Raw genomic sequence first — 20254 nt, 5'->3', positions numbered from 1 at the left:
TGAAAGGCAAAGCAATTAGGGTGTCAAAACAGTTTTGAAAGAAATACAAAAAGTCAGCCGATTGACATTAATTGATTTTAGGATTTCCTATAAAGCTACAGTATTTCAATGCTATGAGGTTTTGGTGAAAAAAAGGACACATAGATAAGACCAAATAGAGAATTCAGAAATTAACCGACACACATATCATGCAAAAATAATTGTATGGGGAAATTATTTTCAATAAATGGTTTGGAAGAATTGGACAGCCACATGCAGGAAAAGAACTTTGAGCTACATACCTCATATCTTTTACAAAAACTGACTCAAAATTACTCAGACTAAAACCTGAAAGTATAAAACTTTTTTAATAAAATATAAAAATCTTTGTGACCTTGGGTATGTTAGAGTTTTTAATACAACACCAAAAGCACAATCCATAAAAGAAGAACTGATATATTGGACTTGATAAAAACTATAAACTTTTGCTCTGTTAAAGATTCTGTTAAGAGGGACGCCTGGGTGGCTCAGATGGTTAAGCGTCTGCCTTCGGCTCAGGTCACAATCCCAGCGTCCTGGGATCGAGTCCCGCATGGGGCTCCCTGCTAGGTGGGGAGCCTGCTTCTCCCTCTGCCGCTGCCTCTCTCTATCTCTCTCTCTGACTCTCATGAATAAAAAAAAAAAAAAAAAAAGATTCTGTTAAGAAAATGAAAACATAAGACAGAGACAGAAAACATTTGAAAACCATATCTGACAATGTACTTTCATCCAGAATCTATAAAGAATTCTCAAAACTCAACAATTTGTAAACAACCCAATTTTTTAAAAATTGGCAAAGGATTTGGACATTTCACTGAAGAGGATGTACATCTGACAAGCACAAAAGATATTTCATATCATCTTTATTTGAGGAATGCAAATTAAAATTGCAACAAAATACCAGTACACATCTATTAAAATGGTTAAAATTAAAAACAAGGACACCAAAATCCTGACAATTAGAAGAACCGGCAAGAATGCCAAGCTGGTGGGAATGCCAAATGGCACAGCGTTTTTGGAAAACATTTTGGAATTTTCTTGTAAAAGTTAAACATATACTTAGGCTATGATCTAGCAATCCACTCTTGAGTATTCACCCCAAAGAAATAAAAAGTATGTTCACACAAAAAGCAATGAATATATATATAGCAGATTTTATTTAATCACCCCAAATTGGAAACAACCCAAATATTCTTCAACTGGTTGAATGGCTAAAGAACTGTGGTATATTGCTGGAGGAGGTAATCCAACAGACTTGACTGCTGGTTGACCTGCAGGTTGGACCTGGGTAATCAGAGGCTTCTCACCCCCTCCCCTGTCCTTAGAATATACTTTTTGCCCACTGTTCCCATAATGGGAGCTGTTAGAAGGATGTAGCCTTGAGAGAGAAAGATGTTGAAACCATCTGGACAGTATATATGACTGAACCCAGTTAAGACCTCTTTGTAAACTTTTAAGATTTGGCAGGTAGATGTAGAGACCTATTCATTCGTCTGGTGGCCATCCAAAACAAGCCTCATAAGTAAGTTTCCTTTTTCTTATAAGTTAAAATTGCCACCTACCAATGTGGAATGGTCTGCCTCTTTTGTTTTCTCCTTACCCTTTGTGTACAGGGCCAGTTGGTGAACCAACATATAGATATATACAACAGAGTATTGCTCTTCAACATAGAGGAATGAATTATTAATATACACAACCACAGTGATGAAATTCAGATGCGTTGTTAAGTGAATGATCCCAGCGTCAAAAGTCTACCTATTTTATGATTCCATTTATGTATGACAATATATGGAAAAATAAAAACCATAGAGACAGAGAATAGATTATTGTTTTCTAGGGCATAAGGGAGAAAAGAATTCAACTAGAGGCATCGTGAAGGAATTTTTGAAAGTCATAGCAACTTGCATATTTTTATTTTGGTGATGACTAAATGATTTAATATATTTGTCAAAACTCATAGAGCTGTGTCCCAAAAAGAATAATTTTACTTTGTATAAATGAAAACATAAGGTTTTAAAGTGGGAGACAAACTCATTTTTGAGAAATTCTAATGTAAAAAGGGAGAGAGACTTTTCTTTTTCTTTTTTTTTTTTTTTTGAGAATCTAAAACCATTTTCTTTTCAGCCTCATACATATGCCTCAGTAACATACAGTGCTTCTCTTAACTCTTCCAAGAATGATAGTATTTAGAGCCAGAGGAATACCTAAAAATGATTTTGTGCAGCCCTATCATTTTATAAATAAGGACTAAACTGAAGTTTTAGGAGGTTGATTGATTTCTTTACTAAGGCCCAAACTTAGTTCTTGAACTAAGTTGAGTGATTAGTGATGAGTAAGAATGAGCCATTGGATTAGTAGAGTAAACAAATTCTGACAGGCAGTAACAGTCACAGATAACATTTCTGAGGGCTTTCATTGTGCGGGGATTTTTCTAAATGCTCTTTTTCATTCATTTTCTCATTTAATCCTTTGAACAGTAACATGAAATAGGTATTTCTGTTATTCCTAGTTAAAAATGTAGAAACTGGGGCACCTGAGTGGCTTAGTCGTTAAGTGTCTGCCTTTGGCTCAGGTCATGGTCCCAGGGTCCTGGGATCGAGCCCCACATCGGGCTCCCTGCTTGGCGGGACACCTGTTTCTCCCTCTCCCACTCCCCCTGCTTGTGTTCCCTTTCTCGCTGTGTCTCTCTCTGTCAAATAAATAAAATCTTTTTAAAAAGTAAAAAATAAAAAATAGAAATGAAGAAACTGAGAATTGGAGAGAGAAATTGCCCAAAGTTACATGGCTGGTAGGTAGAGCAGAGTCAAGATTTTTATCCTGAACAAGAATCCAATTCCTACGAAAAACGAAAGTATCATATGTGAGGACCTGCAAGCAGTTCAGTGTTTGGAACCATAATATTTGTGACAATAGATTTAAAAAAAAAAAAATAGGCAGAGGTTAGTTACCATTGTATGTTATAAACTATTTAACTTTGTTTTTTTCACAGCCTTAGGAAATGGGAACCACTGAAAGTTTTCAGCAGTTAATCAGATTGGTCATCTTTTTATTGTAGACCATTTGGTATATGTAGGAAAAATAGATTTATAGGGAATAATTTTGAGACCATTTAGCAAAGACAATAGCTATTGTTGACAAGATCCTAACTAGAACAAAAGTTTTTTTTTTCTTTTTTAAAGTTTTAAGAGTATGTGGGACCAGGTCAAGAAATGATTGTGTAATAAAATTGACAGGACTTGGTGATTATTAAATGTGAGAAAAGAGATAATAGGTACCAGTGATAACTGCTTCCAGTTGAAATGGAGACTACAGGAGAAGGATAAGTATATTGTAGAATTGTCTACCTTTCTTCAGTTGTCTGTTTTGTTTCTCATGGTTGTTTGTTTGGGGGCTCTGTTGTTAGGTGCATATATATTTATAATTGCTATATCTTCTTGATGGAGTGAGTCTTTTATCATTGTAAAGTGTCTTTGTCTGTAGTAACTTTTTATCATATTGGTCTGTTATTAATACAACTATTTCAGCTCTCTTTTGCATGCTATATCTTTTTTCCATCCTTTACTTTTAGCCTATTCATGTCTGAGTTTAAAGTGAACCTCTTTTAGATAGTGTATAGTTGGATCATATTTTTCTTTAATTCTTTCTGGCAGCCTCTTCCTTTTAACTGGAAGGAATTAATACATTCACATTTAATGCAATTACTGATGAGGACTTAATGCCATTCTGGTATTTGTTTTCTACATATCTTCTTTTTTGTTCCTGTATTCCTCTGTTACTGGCATTTGGTGTTAAATATTCCTTGTGTGTTATTTTAATCCCCTTGTGATTTCTCTATAATACTAATATAATATTTTATTTTCTTAGTGGTTGCCTGCTTTGGGGATTACAATTCACATCTTAAAATAATCTAGGTGCAAATCTGCTAGCAATAAATTCTTTCAGTTTTTATTAATCTGGAAATGTCTGAATTTCTCTTCATCTCTTTTAAAGATTTATTTATTTATATGAGAGAGAGGGAGCACGCTGGGGTAGGGGCAGAAGGAGAGAGAGAATCTCTAGCAGACTCCCTGCTGAGTGAGAAGCCCAATGCAGGGCTTGATCCCATGACCCTGAGATCACGATCTGAGCCAAAATCAAGAGTCAAACACCCAACTGACTGAACCACTGAGGTAACCCCCCCACCCCATGCTCATTTTTGAAAGATAGTTTTGCTGTATGTAGAATTCTTGGTTGACAAGATTTTCCTTTCATCTGGTATCATCCCACTGCTCTGGCCTCTATGAACTCCAATAAAAAATAAGTTATTATTTGACAATCCCTTGTAGGTGATGCATCACTTTTCTTGCTGTTTTCTAGATTCTCTTTGTTTTTGACTTTAAGCAGTTTATGATATGTCTCAGTGTTAATCTCATTGCATTTAACCTACTTGGGGTTTATTGAGCTTCTTGGATGTGTACATTAATGTTTTTCATCGATTTGAGAAGTATTCAGCTATCCTTTCTGCAAATATTCGTAAATATTCTGCAGATATTCTTAAATATCTTGGATCAATAAATCTCTCTCTCTTGCTGAGAGGTTTTGTGTGTATGTTGGAATGCCCTTCAGCCCTCAGTTGACAACTCTGCCTTAGCTTTCACTTCCTGCCTATGCAGACCCTCAACAGTTAAGCACACATGAGAGTTTGGGCCTTCTCAGGTCTTTCCTGAGCATGCTCACAGCTTTAAAGCATGTATGTGGTCATCTAGATTCCAGGGAGTATGCCAGAACTTTTCAGAGCCAGTATGGATATTTTTATCTCCCAGTTTTTCCTTTTAAGCTTTTTGTTAAGTCTTTCTATTGTTTGTCCCAAGTATTATCCATTGCCCTGGGCTTCCATGAAGTTAAAACACTTACCTACAATTGTTTTAGACAAACACACGTTCCTTTCCATCCCTGGAAAAAGACTTCTTACATTGGGCTGTCTCCAAGTCAGGGTCAATACAGTAGTTTTTTAAGTGAGGTCTTCTGAAGAACCACAGACAGATCCCATTATCATTTCCTTGGAAATGAGGTTTTGAAAGAGTTCCAGCTCTGTTCTCCCTTTGGTAGCTGCTAGGCTTCTGGGGAATTTAAAATGGAATTAGGGAAGTTAAAATACCATAAAATTTGCTGTTCTAATCAAGATTCAGCCATTTTCCTTTAATAAACAGTGGTGAATTTTGTTTGTGACACATTGAATGATGTGTATGGCACATCTAAGAGATGTGGAATTCACAGTTTGATTTAGGAATCTGAATCTTGATGCCATTATCCATTTTATAGATCATAGTTAAAACTATTAGAGTAGATAAGATTACTTTTAAAAAGCATTTGCGAGGAGGGCACGTTCTGCATGGAGCACTGGGTGTTATGCACAAACAATGAATCATGGAACACTATATCTAAAACTAATGATGTAATGTATGGGGATTAACATAACAATAAAAAAATTTAAAACAAACAAACAAAAAAAGCATTTGTGATAAAATTGATCAAATGATTTGTATATTCAAATAGATAATTGCTTAAGAAGTAAATGAAAAATTACTCATTATGCAAATTGATGTCCCTATAAAGTCATAGTCTCACATCTCAGCCCATCAATCAGAATAGCATTGCATTCTTATTTTTTTGGTCAGATTCCTCATTATTTTAATAATTATCTAAATTTGTTCGGGCACCTGGCTAGCTCAGTTGGTGGAGTATGTGACTCTTGATCTTGGGGTTGTAAGTTTGAGCTTTGTGTTGGGTGGAGATTACTTAAAAATATTTAAGTCTTATTTCCATTGTCCTTCCCACTCAACCTCCCTTTACTCCCATTTCTTCTACGTCAAGAATATAAGCCATACTTCTTGGAAATTATCATTGCTCCCCCTTTTAATTTACTTTTATCCACAGGTAAAGATAGAATTGAGGGTACTCGTGAGAAGATTCATTTAGATATTCTAGGCTGGGTAGGTATAAGAAGAGTGTCCAGGAGAGACTAATAAGTTGAAGGTGTTGGAGGGGAGGGTTTGAGGGATCCAACAAGCCTCACAGTTTGAGTAACTAGGCTTCTTAGAACAAATAAAAAAAATTATTTAATGTGGGTTATAAAAGTTGTTATTGTTACTTAAAAATTGTATAGTTGACCCTTGAACAGCACAGGTTTGAACTGTGCAGGTCCACTAATACGTGGATTTGGTTGTTTTTTTTTTAAATAAAGTACTGCAAATGCATTTTCTCTTCCTTATGATTTTCTTAGTTATGTTTTCTTTCCTCTGATTTACTTTATTGTTAGAATACAGTATATAATATATGTAACACAAAGTATGTGTTAATTAACTGTGCTATTGGTAAGGCTTCCAGTCAACAATAGGCTATCAGTAGTTAAGTTTTGGGGCAGTGAAAAGTTACACACAAATTTTCAACTGTGCTGCAGGTATAGGGGGTCAGTGCTTCTAACCCCTTGTTGTTCCAAGGTCACCTGTATATGCTACACATGGATATTTGGTGAAAGTTATTCATGAGCCAAGGGGTATGTTTTTTACTTAGCTGTAACAAATGCAGGACATTTAAAAGTGTTCCTGTGTAGTGAGTTGAATTGTGTCTCTTAGAGATGTTCAAAGTCCTAATCCCTGATGAATATGACTTTATTTGGAAATAGGTTTTTTGCAGATAAAATTAAAGATGAGGTCTTACCATGCCTAGTGCCTAAAATTTAGGACCTGTGGACCCTAAATCCAATGACTGATATCTTTGTAAGAAGGGAAGAAGACACAGAGACATGGGGAAAGGCTATGTGAAGACAGAGGCAGAGATTGGAGAGATGCAGCTGCAAGCCACTGAATGCCAAGGATTGCCCAGAAGTCACCAAAGCTAGGATGAGGCATGGAAAGATTCTTCTCTAGAGTCTGGTGGGAGCATTGTCCTACTGACACCTTCATTTTGGACATCCAGCATACAGAACTGTGAGAGAATAAATATCTGTTGTTAGAAGCCACCCAATTTGTGTTACTTTCTTAAAAAAAAAAAAACCCAAGGAAACTAATACAGTCATTTAGCTTGCTCCTGAAATTAATTTTAATTTGTATGTTTTAATTATAAATATATTAAAAATTAATTTTAATTTATAAATATGTTACCATGACAAACAGAAATAACATTAATTCATAAGGTACGTTTTATACATTGTATTAGCTTGATTTGAGGGCAACATGTTGAAAACCAGATTACAGGCAGAACTGTGACAGCAAGATAGTTGGCTCTTGATGGTACTTCAAATAAAGCTTAAAAGATCTGATTTATTGCATTTATTCAAATCTGTGATTGCATTGACAATCTCAGCTTTTCTGAGAGAAATTACTCTTAATATTATGCTAGGAAGTAATCTAAAATAGTTTCTAAATATGAGTCTTCTATTTACGTCCTTTTAAAAGACTACTATATTTTATTTTTTTTTAAAGATTTTATTTGTTTGACAGAGAGACACAGCGAGAGAGGGAACACAAGCAGGGGGAGTGGGAGAGAGAGAAGCAGGCTTCCCGCGGAGCAGGGAGCCCGATGCGGGGCTCGATTCCAGGACCCCGGAATCATGACCTGAGCCGAAGGCAGACGCCTAACGACTGAGCCACCCAGGCACCTCAAGACTACTATATTTTAACAGTCATGTAATACAACATGGCATTCTCTTGATAACCTAGGTCAAAGTAGCAATTCTCTTTTCTTTTTTTTAAAGATTTATTTATTCACTCATTTATTTATTTATTTTAGAGAGAGAGAAGGAGAGAAAGCATGAGTGGGAGGGACAGAGGGAGAGGGAGAGAATCTCAAGCAGACTCCGCGCTGAGCACAGAGCCCAGCTTGGGGCTCAACAACCCTGAGATCACGACTTGAGCTCAAACCAAGAGTCAGACGCTTAACTAACTGTGCCACCCAGGCACCCCAAGCAGTTCTTTTTTTCTATACTCAGTTTATTAAACCAAAATTGTTTGGGTTATGTTCTTGATATTTTCTTACAGAAGTAAAATTTGGGATTTGTCCTTGACATGCTTTGGATACTTGTAATGAAAATACTGCACAGATTTTGGATCATGTGATAGATCATTTATCATTTATTTCCTTATTAGGCCTTACTTTTTTCAAGATTATAGCTTATATATCTCTTAGTTTTCTGTTGCTGCCATAATAATAACAAACTATCTCAAATTTAACAGCTTAAAAGAACACACATTTATTATATCATAATTTCTTTAAGTCAGAAATCTGAGTAGGCTTGGCCTGGGTCCTCCACCTAGCATCTCACAAAGTCAAAATCAAGGTGTCAGCTGGGCTATTCCTTATCAAAGGCTCTAGGGGAGAATCTGCTTCCAAACTCATCGAAACTGTCAACCAAATTGTTTTTGCTGTTGTAGGACACAAGTCCCTGTTTCCTTGCTGGCCTTCACCTGGGGGCTGTTGTTTGCTCCTGGAAGCTGTCCATATTCTTCGTCATATTCTCCATGTGTCACCCTCCCAGCAATAGCAGGTCAAGTCCCTTTCAGTTCTAATCTCTCTGATTTTTCCTGCTGCAGCTCTGACTCCAGCTGAAGAAAACTCAGCTTTTAAGAGCTCATGTGATTAGATTGGGCCCACTCAGATAAATCAGAGTAATCTCTCTGTATTAACACCTGAAATCTTCATTACATCCCTTTGCCGTGTAATAAAACGTATTCACAAATTCCAAGGATTAAGGCATGGCCATTCTTGCTTATCATAAGTAACTAATATCAAGTTTCAATAATTAGTTATACTAATTACAGAAGTATTAACCTCCTGAGAATAATTATAAAATAATTAAGATAATTATAAATATAAGGAAGATACCCTAGTCTATTAGTATAAGAATTCTGACCTCCTTGAGATAAAGGATAATAATGTTTGCTAACAGTAAGAAATTTAGAAATTGTCTGACACTACAGAAAACACACTTCTTTGTGGAAAAGGGTAGCAAACTGAAATGTCATTTCCATAATGTTAGTTTAATTGCGCAATGTAATTTACTTAATTTAAGATTCTAGCCAGCTTTTATTGCTTAAAATTAATTGACACCCACATCAGTTAGGAATAGACAGACTAAAAGGTCCACATACACACCTTGTCACCATGATATCCCACACAGTTTGCCACTAGATTGGCTGGGACTTAAATTTCTTAATTGGTACTGATAGCTCCACATGGTTGCAAATGACTATCACAAGATAATAGAATCATCTTAAAGTGTCAGACTCTCACTTGTTCCTTTTTATATCACTGGTGCCTGGTACATTGTAGATGTTGCACAAATATTTGTTCAAAATGGTTGAGTTCATGAGCAGGACAGCTAAAGAAGACTTTACTAAACAGCTACTATGTGCAGGTTGATCATCCAGTTGATTCAGTGCTTACTAAATGATGTTGTGTCTTCGAGCCATCACCACCTGATTTTTTTCTGATTATTCTTGGCCATTGTTGCTCTAAAGAAAGGAGGTCTATAATTGCACTTTGATGATTAGAATAAAAAGCCCAAACCAGAAGTACAGTGCCTTGAATCCCGCTGTGATATTAATAAGTTGTATGATTCCCAAGATTAATTAATTTCTGAGCCTCAGCTTACTCATTTATAAAATGAAAAATGTAAAATAAGATCTTTAAGATTTCTTTTAACTTTAAAATTTGTAAGCTGTGAATTTTTCTTTTGTAATAAAATGGGAGACTTGAAAGGTTGGAGGAATTCAAGATTATCTTAACCTTAAAACCCTCATTTAATCATTTTTTGCCCTTGTCTAAGTATGAGCATTCAGAAAATGCACAAATGTTTTTGAGAATTTTGCTTAAACCATATATTTATCCTTTCATTTAATTTTTCAAGACTGAAAGAGAAAAGTTTAATGAAATACTGTCAGTGTAATTTTTTAAAAATAAAAGCAAACACAAAGAAGGGATTATCTGATATGGACAAAGTTGAGCCTATAGATTTTCTACTGATAAGTCAAAAGTAGGGCTAAGTAAAGAAGTCAGCCAAACTCAATTTTCTTAGGATTCAAATTCTAGTATCAGATGGAAAACATTTCTTTCCCTTAAGTAACAAGTTTTAGAGGGAAGGACTAAAGCTAATAGTTGATCTGTTGTGAACATGATGGTATACCACTTAACCAAATTTTTGTGCACTCCACCCGTTATACACAGAAGTGAAATGCATTTTTTCTTTTTAGTTAACATTTAGTTTTTATTCCAAAATAGCGAAGTAGTTAGTTTCAGTGGAATTATCTTACATCTTAAGGAGAGCATATTTAAGGATCAATTTGTATACAAGAACCTAACCACCTTATTCTGTGACACCTCAAAACTCTATTAAATCTGAAATGGAGTATTTGCCCGACTTGTTTTTGCCTTGTGAAGAAACTTGGTACAGTATTAAATTGTTAACTGATTTTATTTTAAGTAGTTCTAAGATAGTTTATGCCTCTAGGTATTATAATTAAAATGGAGACAATAGCTTGTTTTTTGTTTTGTTTTGTTTTAAGATTTTATTTTATTTATTTGAGAGAGTGAGAGAGCACAAGAGGGGGTAGGGTCAGAGGGAGAAGCAGACTCCCCGCTGAGCAGGGAGCCCGATGTGGGACTCGATCCCAGGACTCCGGGATCATGACCTGAGCCGAAGGCAGTCGCTTACTGTGCGCCCTGGAGACAGTAGTTTTTAAGTAAGAGTGGACATAAGCCTCGAACATTATATATTGTTATACCTGGAAGAGATTTATGGGATCAGCTGTTAGAAATCCTCTTGTTTCATAGATGGGGAAACTGAGTGGTACTTAACTTGCTCCAGCTTTTACTTCCAGGCCTTAGTAGAATCAGGACTTTAACTCAGGTCATTTATTCCCCATCACATGCTCTTCTATACTGCACTGCTTGTTTGATAGCATTTTATTTATTTTTAATTTTTTTAAGATTTATTTATTTGAGAGAGAGAGCAGGGAGCACAGTGGGGAAAGGGAGAGAGAAACCCTGATATCATGACCTGAGCCGGAGCCAAGAGTGGACACTTAACTGACTATGCCACCCAGGTACCCCTTGTTTGATGGCATTTTCAAATAAAAACAGAAAGAAGGTATTTTGCAACTAGTCAAAAGTTAAACGAAAGCAAAGTATGATCCGAAGAGAAATTATTTAAAATTATAATTTCATTTAAATAAAATGTGTATGACTTCATTTACTATTTTTTTTGTTTAGGTGAAAAGAGATTTGAATGCCCAGAATGTTCCAAAAGGTTTATGCGGAGTGATCATCTCTCCAAACATGTCAAAACGCACCAGAATAAGAAAGGTGGTGGGACAGCTCTTGCCATTGTTACCTCGGGAGAACTGGACTCATCTGTTACAGAGGTGCTTGGCTCCCCAAGAATTGTCACAGTTGCAGCCATTTCTCAAGATTCAAACCCAGCAACTCCCAATGTTTCAACCAACATGGAAGAATTCTGAAAAGTTATTTATAACAGAGACCTCTAGTGCTGCACTTAAGTTTACACACCTTTGAAAATCTGGAAATGGGCTGGTCAAGTGGATTACAGAGTAGGAAATCATGTTTTCATTCTTGGCTTCTTTAAGTATTCCAAGATTTTGGGTCAACACATAAAATGTTGAATTTTTAAAAATACAAAAAGCAAACTGATGTACTAGAAACAGAAAAGTATTTCCTCCATACTATAAGTTGTAGTTATTTGGAAATAGATCACATAATCCTTAAACTGAATCTTCCCCCTCTCTTAACATTATGTGTTAACATGTTTAAAAAGACAGACCTCAGTGTTTGCAGGCTGGACCTTAATTGGACTTGTTTTCTTTGGAAGTACTTTGTTACAAATTCAGTCAGTAATATTTTTATGTAGGTTTTTTTTTTTTTTTCCCCTGTAGCACAGAAAACAGTTAACTAATGATAGGGATAATACTTTATTTCCTTAGCTTGTTTTTGGAAAGTCAACTGAAAATAGTTTTGGCCGTCTTTTCTAAATGTTAGAAATTCTTCAACATTTGAATTAGAGTAAGTTCCAAAAAAGTAATCTGAGATGCAGCTCAGATCTTTATTACCACTACATTATAGTAGTGTGTATGCAGACAATCAGTGAAGTCCAATTACTTTCTCCATTTGGAGACACAAGAGGAACTTAGAGCTAAACTTTAGGTTAAATTTTAGATTGAAACCTTAGAAAAATACTGGGGTGGGAGGGTGGTTAAAACAAAACTCATAATAGCTTCAGAAAAATAAAATGAGGCAACTTAACATGTAAGGTTTTGAAGTTAGGACTGATTATATTCCTAACCCTAGGTTGAACCACAAAATTCATTTTAAATGTTTATATTGGAAATATTTGCATAGAGTATAAATCATTCTGTAGTTTCATATTCTGTAAATATGATTTATGTTGACAATGTGCAGAATTCTTTATGCTTTGACTTGGTAGCCAAAGAAGGAATTATCACACCTTTTTTTAAGGCCAGCAGAAAATTATCTTTTAACTACATTACAAATTCCGTTTTCCTCTCTACTAAAATTTAGCCAATCTCATTTATTTCTAGAACTCTGTTAGAAGGCTGGTTACGAATTTATAACATAGAAATGTCTTTATGTTATGCCGATAACTGAATTTTCCCTAAAAAGACAGCCTAACAAATACATAACAATGTGATATTACGAAGCAGGTTATTTTTTAAAAATCAGAATAATGTTCAAATAAGTGACTAAAGGAAGAAATTGTATTTTATTGTTTATGCAAGGATCTTATAGGAAAGATGGCCAAAAGTCTCATGAAAAAAATTTGGATTATACCAACAGCTTACGTATTAGTAAGATATCTCTTACTTTAAAAATGTATTTACGTGGAAACATTAATGGAATTGGAATTGACAATTGGAAAACTAAAATTTTTAATTGCCTGGTTTATTAACATTATTTGTTTGGGAACCATTTGAATAAAGGTACGTGTTTTCTTGTGCATTCTCTATTATTTCAGGAAAAGTACTACTCATGCGAATTCTCTTCCAAAATTGTAATGTTTCTTGTATTTTTGATGAAGGAGAAATACTGTAATGATCACTGTTTACACTATGTACACTTTAGGCCAGCCCTTTGTAGCGTTATATAAAACTGAAGGTCTTTTGTGCTTTCAGTTTGTATAAAAAAGCTTTGAGATTAAAGGAAAAAAAATTTTTACACTGTGGTTATAAATTTCAAGTTTCTTAAAGCTTTTGTAGACTTGTAACAAAGTCTTTAATTTTAGTTGGATTTTGTAAATTGTTTTGTATATTTTATTTAATGTACTCTTAACAACTGATGTATCTGGCTTTAAAACATCAGAATCAGTTTGTTGTTTTGTTTGGTACAGAGGAGCATTTGGTAGTGTTAATTTTAATTTTATTATATAGGAGCTGAAACATCAAATATATATTTTATCTATCATTATGCTACACAATCAGTGCTATAAATTTTTTTATGCAAAGAAACTTTCCTAACGTTTGAATCATGTTTCCTCAAAGTGACACTTTTTGTTGTTGTTAATACCAAGTATGAGCTCTCTGCACCGTTATTCCATGAACCAGTTTTAATGCATACCTGTGTATGCTCATCAGAAATGGAAGTTATTTTTTAATCAACAATGAGGCCTATTATAAATTTAACAAACTGAATCTGGATAGCTTTATAGCATATAAAATATATTAATTTGTGTTAGCAGGTGCACATTTCACCACTGAAATTAGAAATATTTTGACAGTCTGTTCTGCATACCATTCTGAATCCACTTTTCTGTCTTATAAGAATCGTAAATTTCAATGTCCTTTATTTGACTCAGTGGGATATAGCTGTTATAAGTAATAGGGCACAGATGTGCAGTAGAGTCATATTTAATGGCATTTCACTGTTCATTCCCTTTGCCACCGTTATAAAACTTTTCTTTATTGTAATTATCAGTGCAAAGATACGTATTTATCATGGTAGAACTCCAGTGTTAGAATAGTTTTTTCTTACAGTATACTTTCTTTGGTTAGGTTTGTGTATATGTTGCTGATTACATTAGAACTTGATGTTAAGTCATTATTTATCACACTCTCATGAGAGCAGTAATAAAAGTGTGTAATCTAGGAGAAAAAGTTAATTTGTCAAACTTAGATAAGCATGATGTTTAGGTCCTATTTTTCAATTTTATAACTGTTTTATTGCAACAATATTTGTATTTAAGTCTTCATTTTAATGCCTTGTGGTGTTTTTTTATGCATGTCACTAAGTTGTCATCCCACATAAATTGATGTGCAGCATAGGGTATTAAATCTACATAATGATTTTAAAACAAATAGTTGATGGTAAAATGTAAATGTTTTACAAAAATTCCTTATAAAAAGTTTTGTAGTAACATTTCACTTGTAAATTTTTTTTGTAAAAAAAATGAAAATGAAAAAAAAAAAGATGAATCCAGAAAAAACCTGTTCCCCATATCCTAGAATTTAGACAATTATTCTGCCAGCAAAGCCTCTGGGGCTGTAATTGACATTTTTACAGTGCTGATTTGTATAAAATTTGTTTTTTGTGGATTTGGAAATAAAATCATGTACAAGTTGTTGCCTGCAATAACAATTGCAAGTAACTATTAAAAATTCCCTTGAGTTTAACATGTTTCTTCATTTAATTATGTATACTATAAAGCAGCAATAAATTATTTGAAGTATCAACCTTCTTATCACGATGAACACTAGGAAGTAAATGCTTCTCACTAGAAAACGTATTGGCAACTCTTCATAATTCCTGGTATTAAGATCTGGTCACCATTTCTCTGAACATACTGCCAAAGAACACCAATGCAGATTTCATGTTAATTTGTATAGCCATTGCTCTAGACATTTATGGAAATTAAAATTTGATTTAGGGACATTTTTTACTTAAATATTTTTAAGCAATAAATGTTAGGACATTGTAGGAAAGAGCTAAAAATGAAAACATAATTAAAATATTTAAGCTCACAGAAACAGAAGCAGAGTGTGCCACATAAATGCCACAAAATCTGTAAGCAAAAGCTGTTGTCTTTTCCTCAGGGGAGAACCCAGCAAATATCATGAAGAACCTTGCTAACATAATGAATACATTATTGTAACAACTTTAGTTATCAGATTTCCAAGCCCAGGCCAGATTAGATGATACAGCCACACGAGGGGCCGGGGATGTTATGCAGCAGGGGAAGTACACTGACTCACTGATAGAAGATTCCACAAAGAATCTTTTTACATCTATAGTAATCAGGAGCTAAATAGTGTGTGGGGAGATTGCCTTGTACAGGAAAGCCCGAAGGTAAAGGTATGTTTATGTCACAACTCCGTGTCGTGTAATATGTGTTCATAACAATGACTGAATCGAGAAACAGTTAAATTATGCTATTCTGCCAAACAAGACCAGTAAGAAATTTTTCAAAAAATTGATATCAAAACAAAAGATGATAGAATTACCAGAAAAATTCACATTTGGAAGCTTCAGGATACTACATAAAAGAGGTGATAATGAAGGAGAATTAAAATTTTGTTGTGTTTTTTTGTTATTAATATGATAGTACCAGTTTGATTCTTGGGACTTCTAGGAACTTCAGCCACATAACTGAACAAGACTGAGTGAAAGAAAAGACCACGAAAGTAATGCTTTTTACTTTCTCCTAGATTGTGGACATGAGTATAATAAGCTGGGAAAGTTGAAGCAGTGCTGAGAGCAAGACCGTACTATAATATGGTGTGGTTCACAGTGCTGTTGGGGAGGATAACCTCAAGGCAGGGAAAGAGATAGTATCATTTGTTTAGTATTTAAAAGTTCACATGCTTGGGGCGCCTGGGTGACTCAGTCGTTAAGCGTCTGCCTTCGGCTCAGGTCATGATCCCAGGGTCCTGGGATCGAGCCCCACATCGGGCTCCCTGCTCAGCGGGAAGCCTGCTTCTCCCTCTCCCACTCCCCTTGCTTGTGTTCCCTCTCTCGCTGTGTCTCTCTCTGTCAAATAAATAAAATCTTTAAAAAAAAAGTTCACATGCTTAAGGAGTGCAGAGACTTAAGGTGTGTGCAAGAAACGTGAAAGTTTATTCTTGAATACATCTGAATCATGTTAACTGTATTTATTACCCAAGCAATAATATCTGTTTGATATACACACAACCAACTTGTAATTGTGTAGCAGGATTTTTAAGGTACATATTTTCATTCTTTTCAGATTTGCTAATTAGCATTTTCGGCTGTGTTCCTCTTAATAGCAGGTGGCAATGAAATAATTTATTTTTGGATACCTGCGAGTAATCTCAAGTACAAATAAAAGGAGAGGGGAAGAGAGGAAAGAAGATAGATCTTGTAAACCTCTATTTTTGTCTAAGGTAATAGTTTGGATAATTTCTCCTGGAAGAAAAAATGTTCCAATTAGATTAGGTTACTAGATTTCAGAATTTTAATAATACCTCCAAGTTTTCATGTATTTAAAAAAATATATATGCTGCTTGTAATACTTTGGCCCAGAAAAGCAATTTAAGTATGCATGTACATACAGTGCAACTATTTACAATAAGGATTTGAATTAGCAGTACATGTACTAGACCATACAGACGTAAAAATCTGTTCTCTTTAAACAGAAAAGGTAGTTTTATGATAAATCATGTATCACTATTCTGCCCACAATCAAGTGCAGATACTGAAGCCTTAAGTACATTGTACATTGCTTAGTGAAGTCAACCAGGAAAATTGGGTGACAGTCAAACAAAATTTTCATGTAACCTTATGTGTGAAATATTCCATAAAAACAAAGTACCATAATAAAAAATTTTATTCAGGGAAACAGTAGCTGGGTTTCCCCCAATTAACAATACTCTCATTGCATAGCTGGCGCTGTTTAAAATTTTTGTTCAATGTAAACATAATTCATAGGGGTTTTTTGTTCTCTATATATACTTTAAAAGGTTTATTTATTTGAGAGCAGGGGCAGAGGGAGAGGGAGAGAAAAACTTAAGCAGACTCCGTGCTGAGCATGGAGCCCAACCTGGGGCTCAATCCCACAACCCTGAGGTCATGACCTGAGCCGACTGCCCCACCCAGGTGTCCCGATGTTCCCTATATTTTAATAAAAAGTACATGTATATAGATTATGCTATGTGTAACATTGTAGATATATATCATAACATTTGGGTTGGATTAAGTTAAAACTTCAGGAATGCCTGGGTGGCTCAGATGGTTAAGTGTCCGCCTTCGGCACAGGTCATGATCCTGGAGTCCCAGGATCGAGTCCCACATCGGGCTCCCTGCTCAGCAGGGAGCCTGCTTCTCCCTCTGCCTGCTGCTCCCCCTGCTTGTGCGCATGCTCTCTCTCTAATAAAATCTTTTTTTAAAAAAAAGTTAAAACTTCAGAATAAAACTTTTGTTTTTAAAGATGCTTTAGGAAAAACCATAAGAAATTACAGTTAGGCCTAAACGCACACACATGGCCTAAAATGAATGCTATATGAAGATTTGCACCAACAGTTTCCATGAAACTACCTTTTTATCTAGTCCCCGTATTTCTGAACATTAATTTGCTATACGACTTAATAGCAAAGGCTAATAGGTTAAGTTTTTGAGTCTCCACTCATTGAACCCATATTGTCTACGTTGTGCCAGGCACTAATGCCGGTGGCAGAGAGAGACCAAGAGCAACCAGAAGCCCTATCACCGCCCTCCTGGAGACCACACATATTGCAGAGTGGTAAGGGTGAGGGAGGACCAGCAGAATAAAGGTGAGGAGTGCTAAGGCTGCAGTTGTAACTAGGGTAGTCAGCAGAGCCTTCCTGAAGTGATGTCAGAGCAAAACCAAGTGAGGAAGCGAGCCTTGCAAATGAGCATCCGAGGAGAAGTTGGGGGAAGAGGACTCCAGCCGGAGGGATGAGCCCTAAGATTGGACTATGGCGAAAGCACGGCAGTCCAGAGGGGCCAAAAGGCAGCAGGAGAGAGAGAAGACGCGTCAGTACAGCAGCATCCTGCAGGGCCCGAGTGTAAAGGTCTGTTGACAATCAAGTGGGTTGATGTCCCTGGTCCTAGCAAAGCCCTGGGCTCCAGAGATCACCAACTGGGAGCCAGAGGGGCGTGGGCTTCATTCCCGCTTTGGCCGCTTACTCGCTGCACCACCTTGGGCAAACTAACCTTTCTGCATCCTCTTTTCTTCCTTTGCACAATGGGGATAATACCTCACAGATCTGTTAAAGGATCAAATAAGGTAATTGTACCAAGCCCCTGAGACGATAGTGTTCAATAGAAGTTATCGTTAATTATAAATTAATCCAAAAGGTGGGGGAAGGGACATGGAATATTTCTCAGTTGGACCAATACTGACCAGCTTTGGAAGTGGACAATAATATGTTATAAAGTTAATTCTCAATATCCCACAAAGGAAAGAGGGAAAAAATTCAGTGGGATTTTTTTTTTTTTTTTTAAGATTTTTATTTATTTGACAGAGAGAGACAGCGAGAGCGGGAACACAAGCAGGGGGAGTGGGAGAGGGAGAAGCAGGCTTCCCGCCAAGCAGGAGCCCAATGTGGGGCTCCATCCCAGGACCCTGGGATCATGACCTGAGCCGAAGGCAGACACTTAATGACTGAGCCACCCAGGTGCCCCTCAGTGGGAATTTCTTTATTCAATTGTATATTTTTCTCAAACTGTCTGCTTATGAGCTAGTTTGGGATGCTCTACCTCAAAATTAGAGGATAGTCATGTTTTCCCAATGTAAACAAAATTAAAGTTTCAAGTCGTTTTTTCCTAATTTTAAGATTTATTAATTTATTTGAGAGAAAAAGAGCGAGTGGGGAGAGGGGCAGAGAGAGAGAAGCAGACTCCCTGCTGAGCACAGAGCCTGACGTGGGGCTCGATCCCACGACCCTGAGACCGTGTCCTGAGCCGAAACTAAGAGTCGGACACCCCTAGTTTTTTCCTAATTTTAAAATGTTAATTCCAACTACAATTTGCCTACCTCCAAAGTGATAGCAGACAACCAAACAAGTGAACAGAAGCGAACCAATTAGTGAAAAACAAAAGCAGCTGCCCATGTATTCAATAACCATTTTGTAGACATGTATGGAAAATGCTCTATATTTAAAATCATTCCCTACATTTATTAAATAGACAAAATGAATCCGAGCTTACAGGGCAAAAGTACTCCTGTGTTTTCAGCTCCCTACCAAATTACAGCCACAAAAAGAAAATGTGCAATTTGGTGTCCAAAGGTTTTCTTATCCTAGACAACTACATTTCAGACTTGACTCAGAAAAAGAATAATAGGATCCTCTACATTTATGAGCTCCAAGCTACTTTCACTTAGCTGTTCAGATTATTTGTGGAATAAGATAGGATATAGATAAATAAATTGTCCAAACTGGCTTAGTGTCCTGCCAGGCTCAGGGGGCACCTCGGGCTATTTCCTGCTCTCCATTTCCCCTGCCTTGTTCTTTTACTGTCTTACCTCGACTTCAGATCCTGTTCTTAATTCTGACTTGCCCCTTCCATTCCCAAACTGACTTTTGGAGATGCTTTTTCCAACCAGCCAGTACTTTATTGAGCACCTATTGCATGCCACATTCAGGCACAAGGGATGCTATTCGTCTTTTCTGCACTAACCCTGTCTCCTTGGATCCGTACCTCAGCTAGATTTCTAGAGCACCTCAAGATCCTCTTGCCACAATCCTAGGGACCTGCTGGCCAGCACTTGCAGAAATGGGAGTGTATTAAAATAGCCTGCATCTTCAGGGAGGAGCCAAGGTTCAGATCATGTTGGGCCAAGTTAAGATGAACAGGTTTCAACTCAGAGTCAGCCAAGAAATCAGACCCTGGAAGCAAAGATCAGAAAAAAAGCAAATTACAGGGAAGAGGAAGAAATTAAGCATAAGCAGTTGTCTCAATCACCCATCTGTCTTTGAATCATGCATTTCTAGATGGTTGGCTTGGCTCAAATTGTGTTATTTATTATCTTGCTATGAAATGTGGTTTAATAAATATTTTATTGGTAGTAGTATTATTTTTGAGATGTGAGAGCCATAATAAAGGTTATATCTTCTGCTGGTAAAATCGTTCCCAGCTTGTATAATTTTATGCTAGAATTAAGTACATCAGTAATTCATGGTGCTATGTAAAGGGCATCATGGCTTCCAAGAGTTTGGTCACCCTAACAAGTTTGGAAAACATGTTGAGGAAAATA

The 20254-nt window shown here is 36.1% G+C and overlaps 1 protein-coding gene across 1 annotated transcript in view; it reads left to right on the top strand.

Moving 5' to 3' along the window:
- Positions 1-15049, top strand: part of SP4 (Sp4 transcription factor) — an 87579-nt gene extending 72530 nt beyond the window's left edge. The window contains exon 6 of the mRNA XM_032401962.1: positions 11266-15049. Within this exon, the coding sequence (XP_032257853.1) occupies positions 11266-11513 (248 nt within the window). The 3' untranslated portion in view covers positions 11514-15049. The remainder of the gene's footprint in view (positions 1-11265) is intronic.
- The last annotated feature ends 5205 nt before the right edge of the window (positions 15050-20254 follow it).

This window comes from Phoca vitulina, unplaced genomic scaffold, assembly GCF_004348235.1.
Source record: "Phoca vitulina isolate PV1807 unplaced genomic scaffold, GSC_HSeal_1.0 scaffold4, whole genome shotgun sequence".
NCBI lineage: Eukaryota > Metazoa > Chordata > Mammalia > Carnivora > Phocidae > Phoca > Phoca vitulina.
Note: the sequence above shows the minus strand (reverse complement) of the source record. Positions and strands in the feature narration are given on the sequence as shown.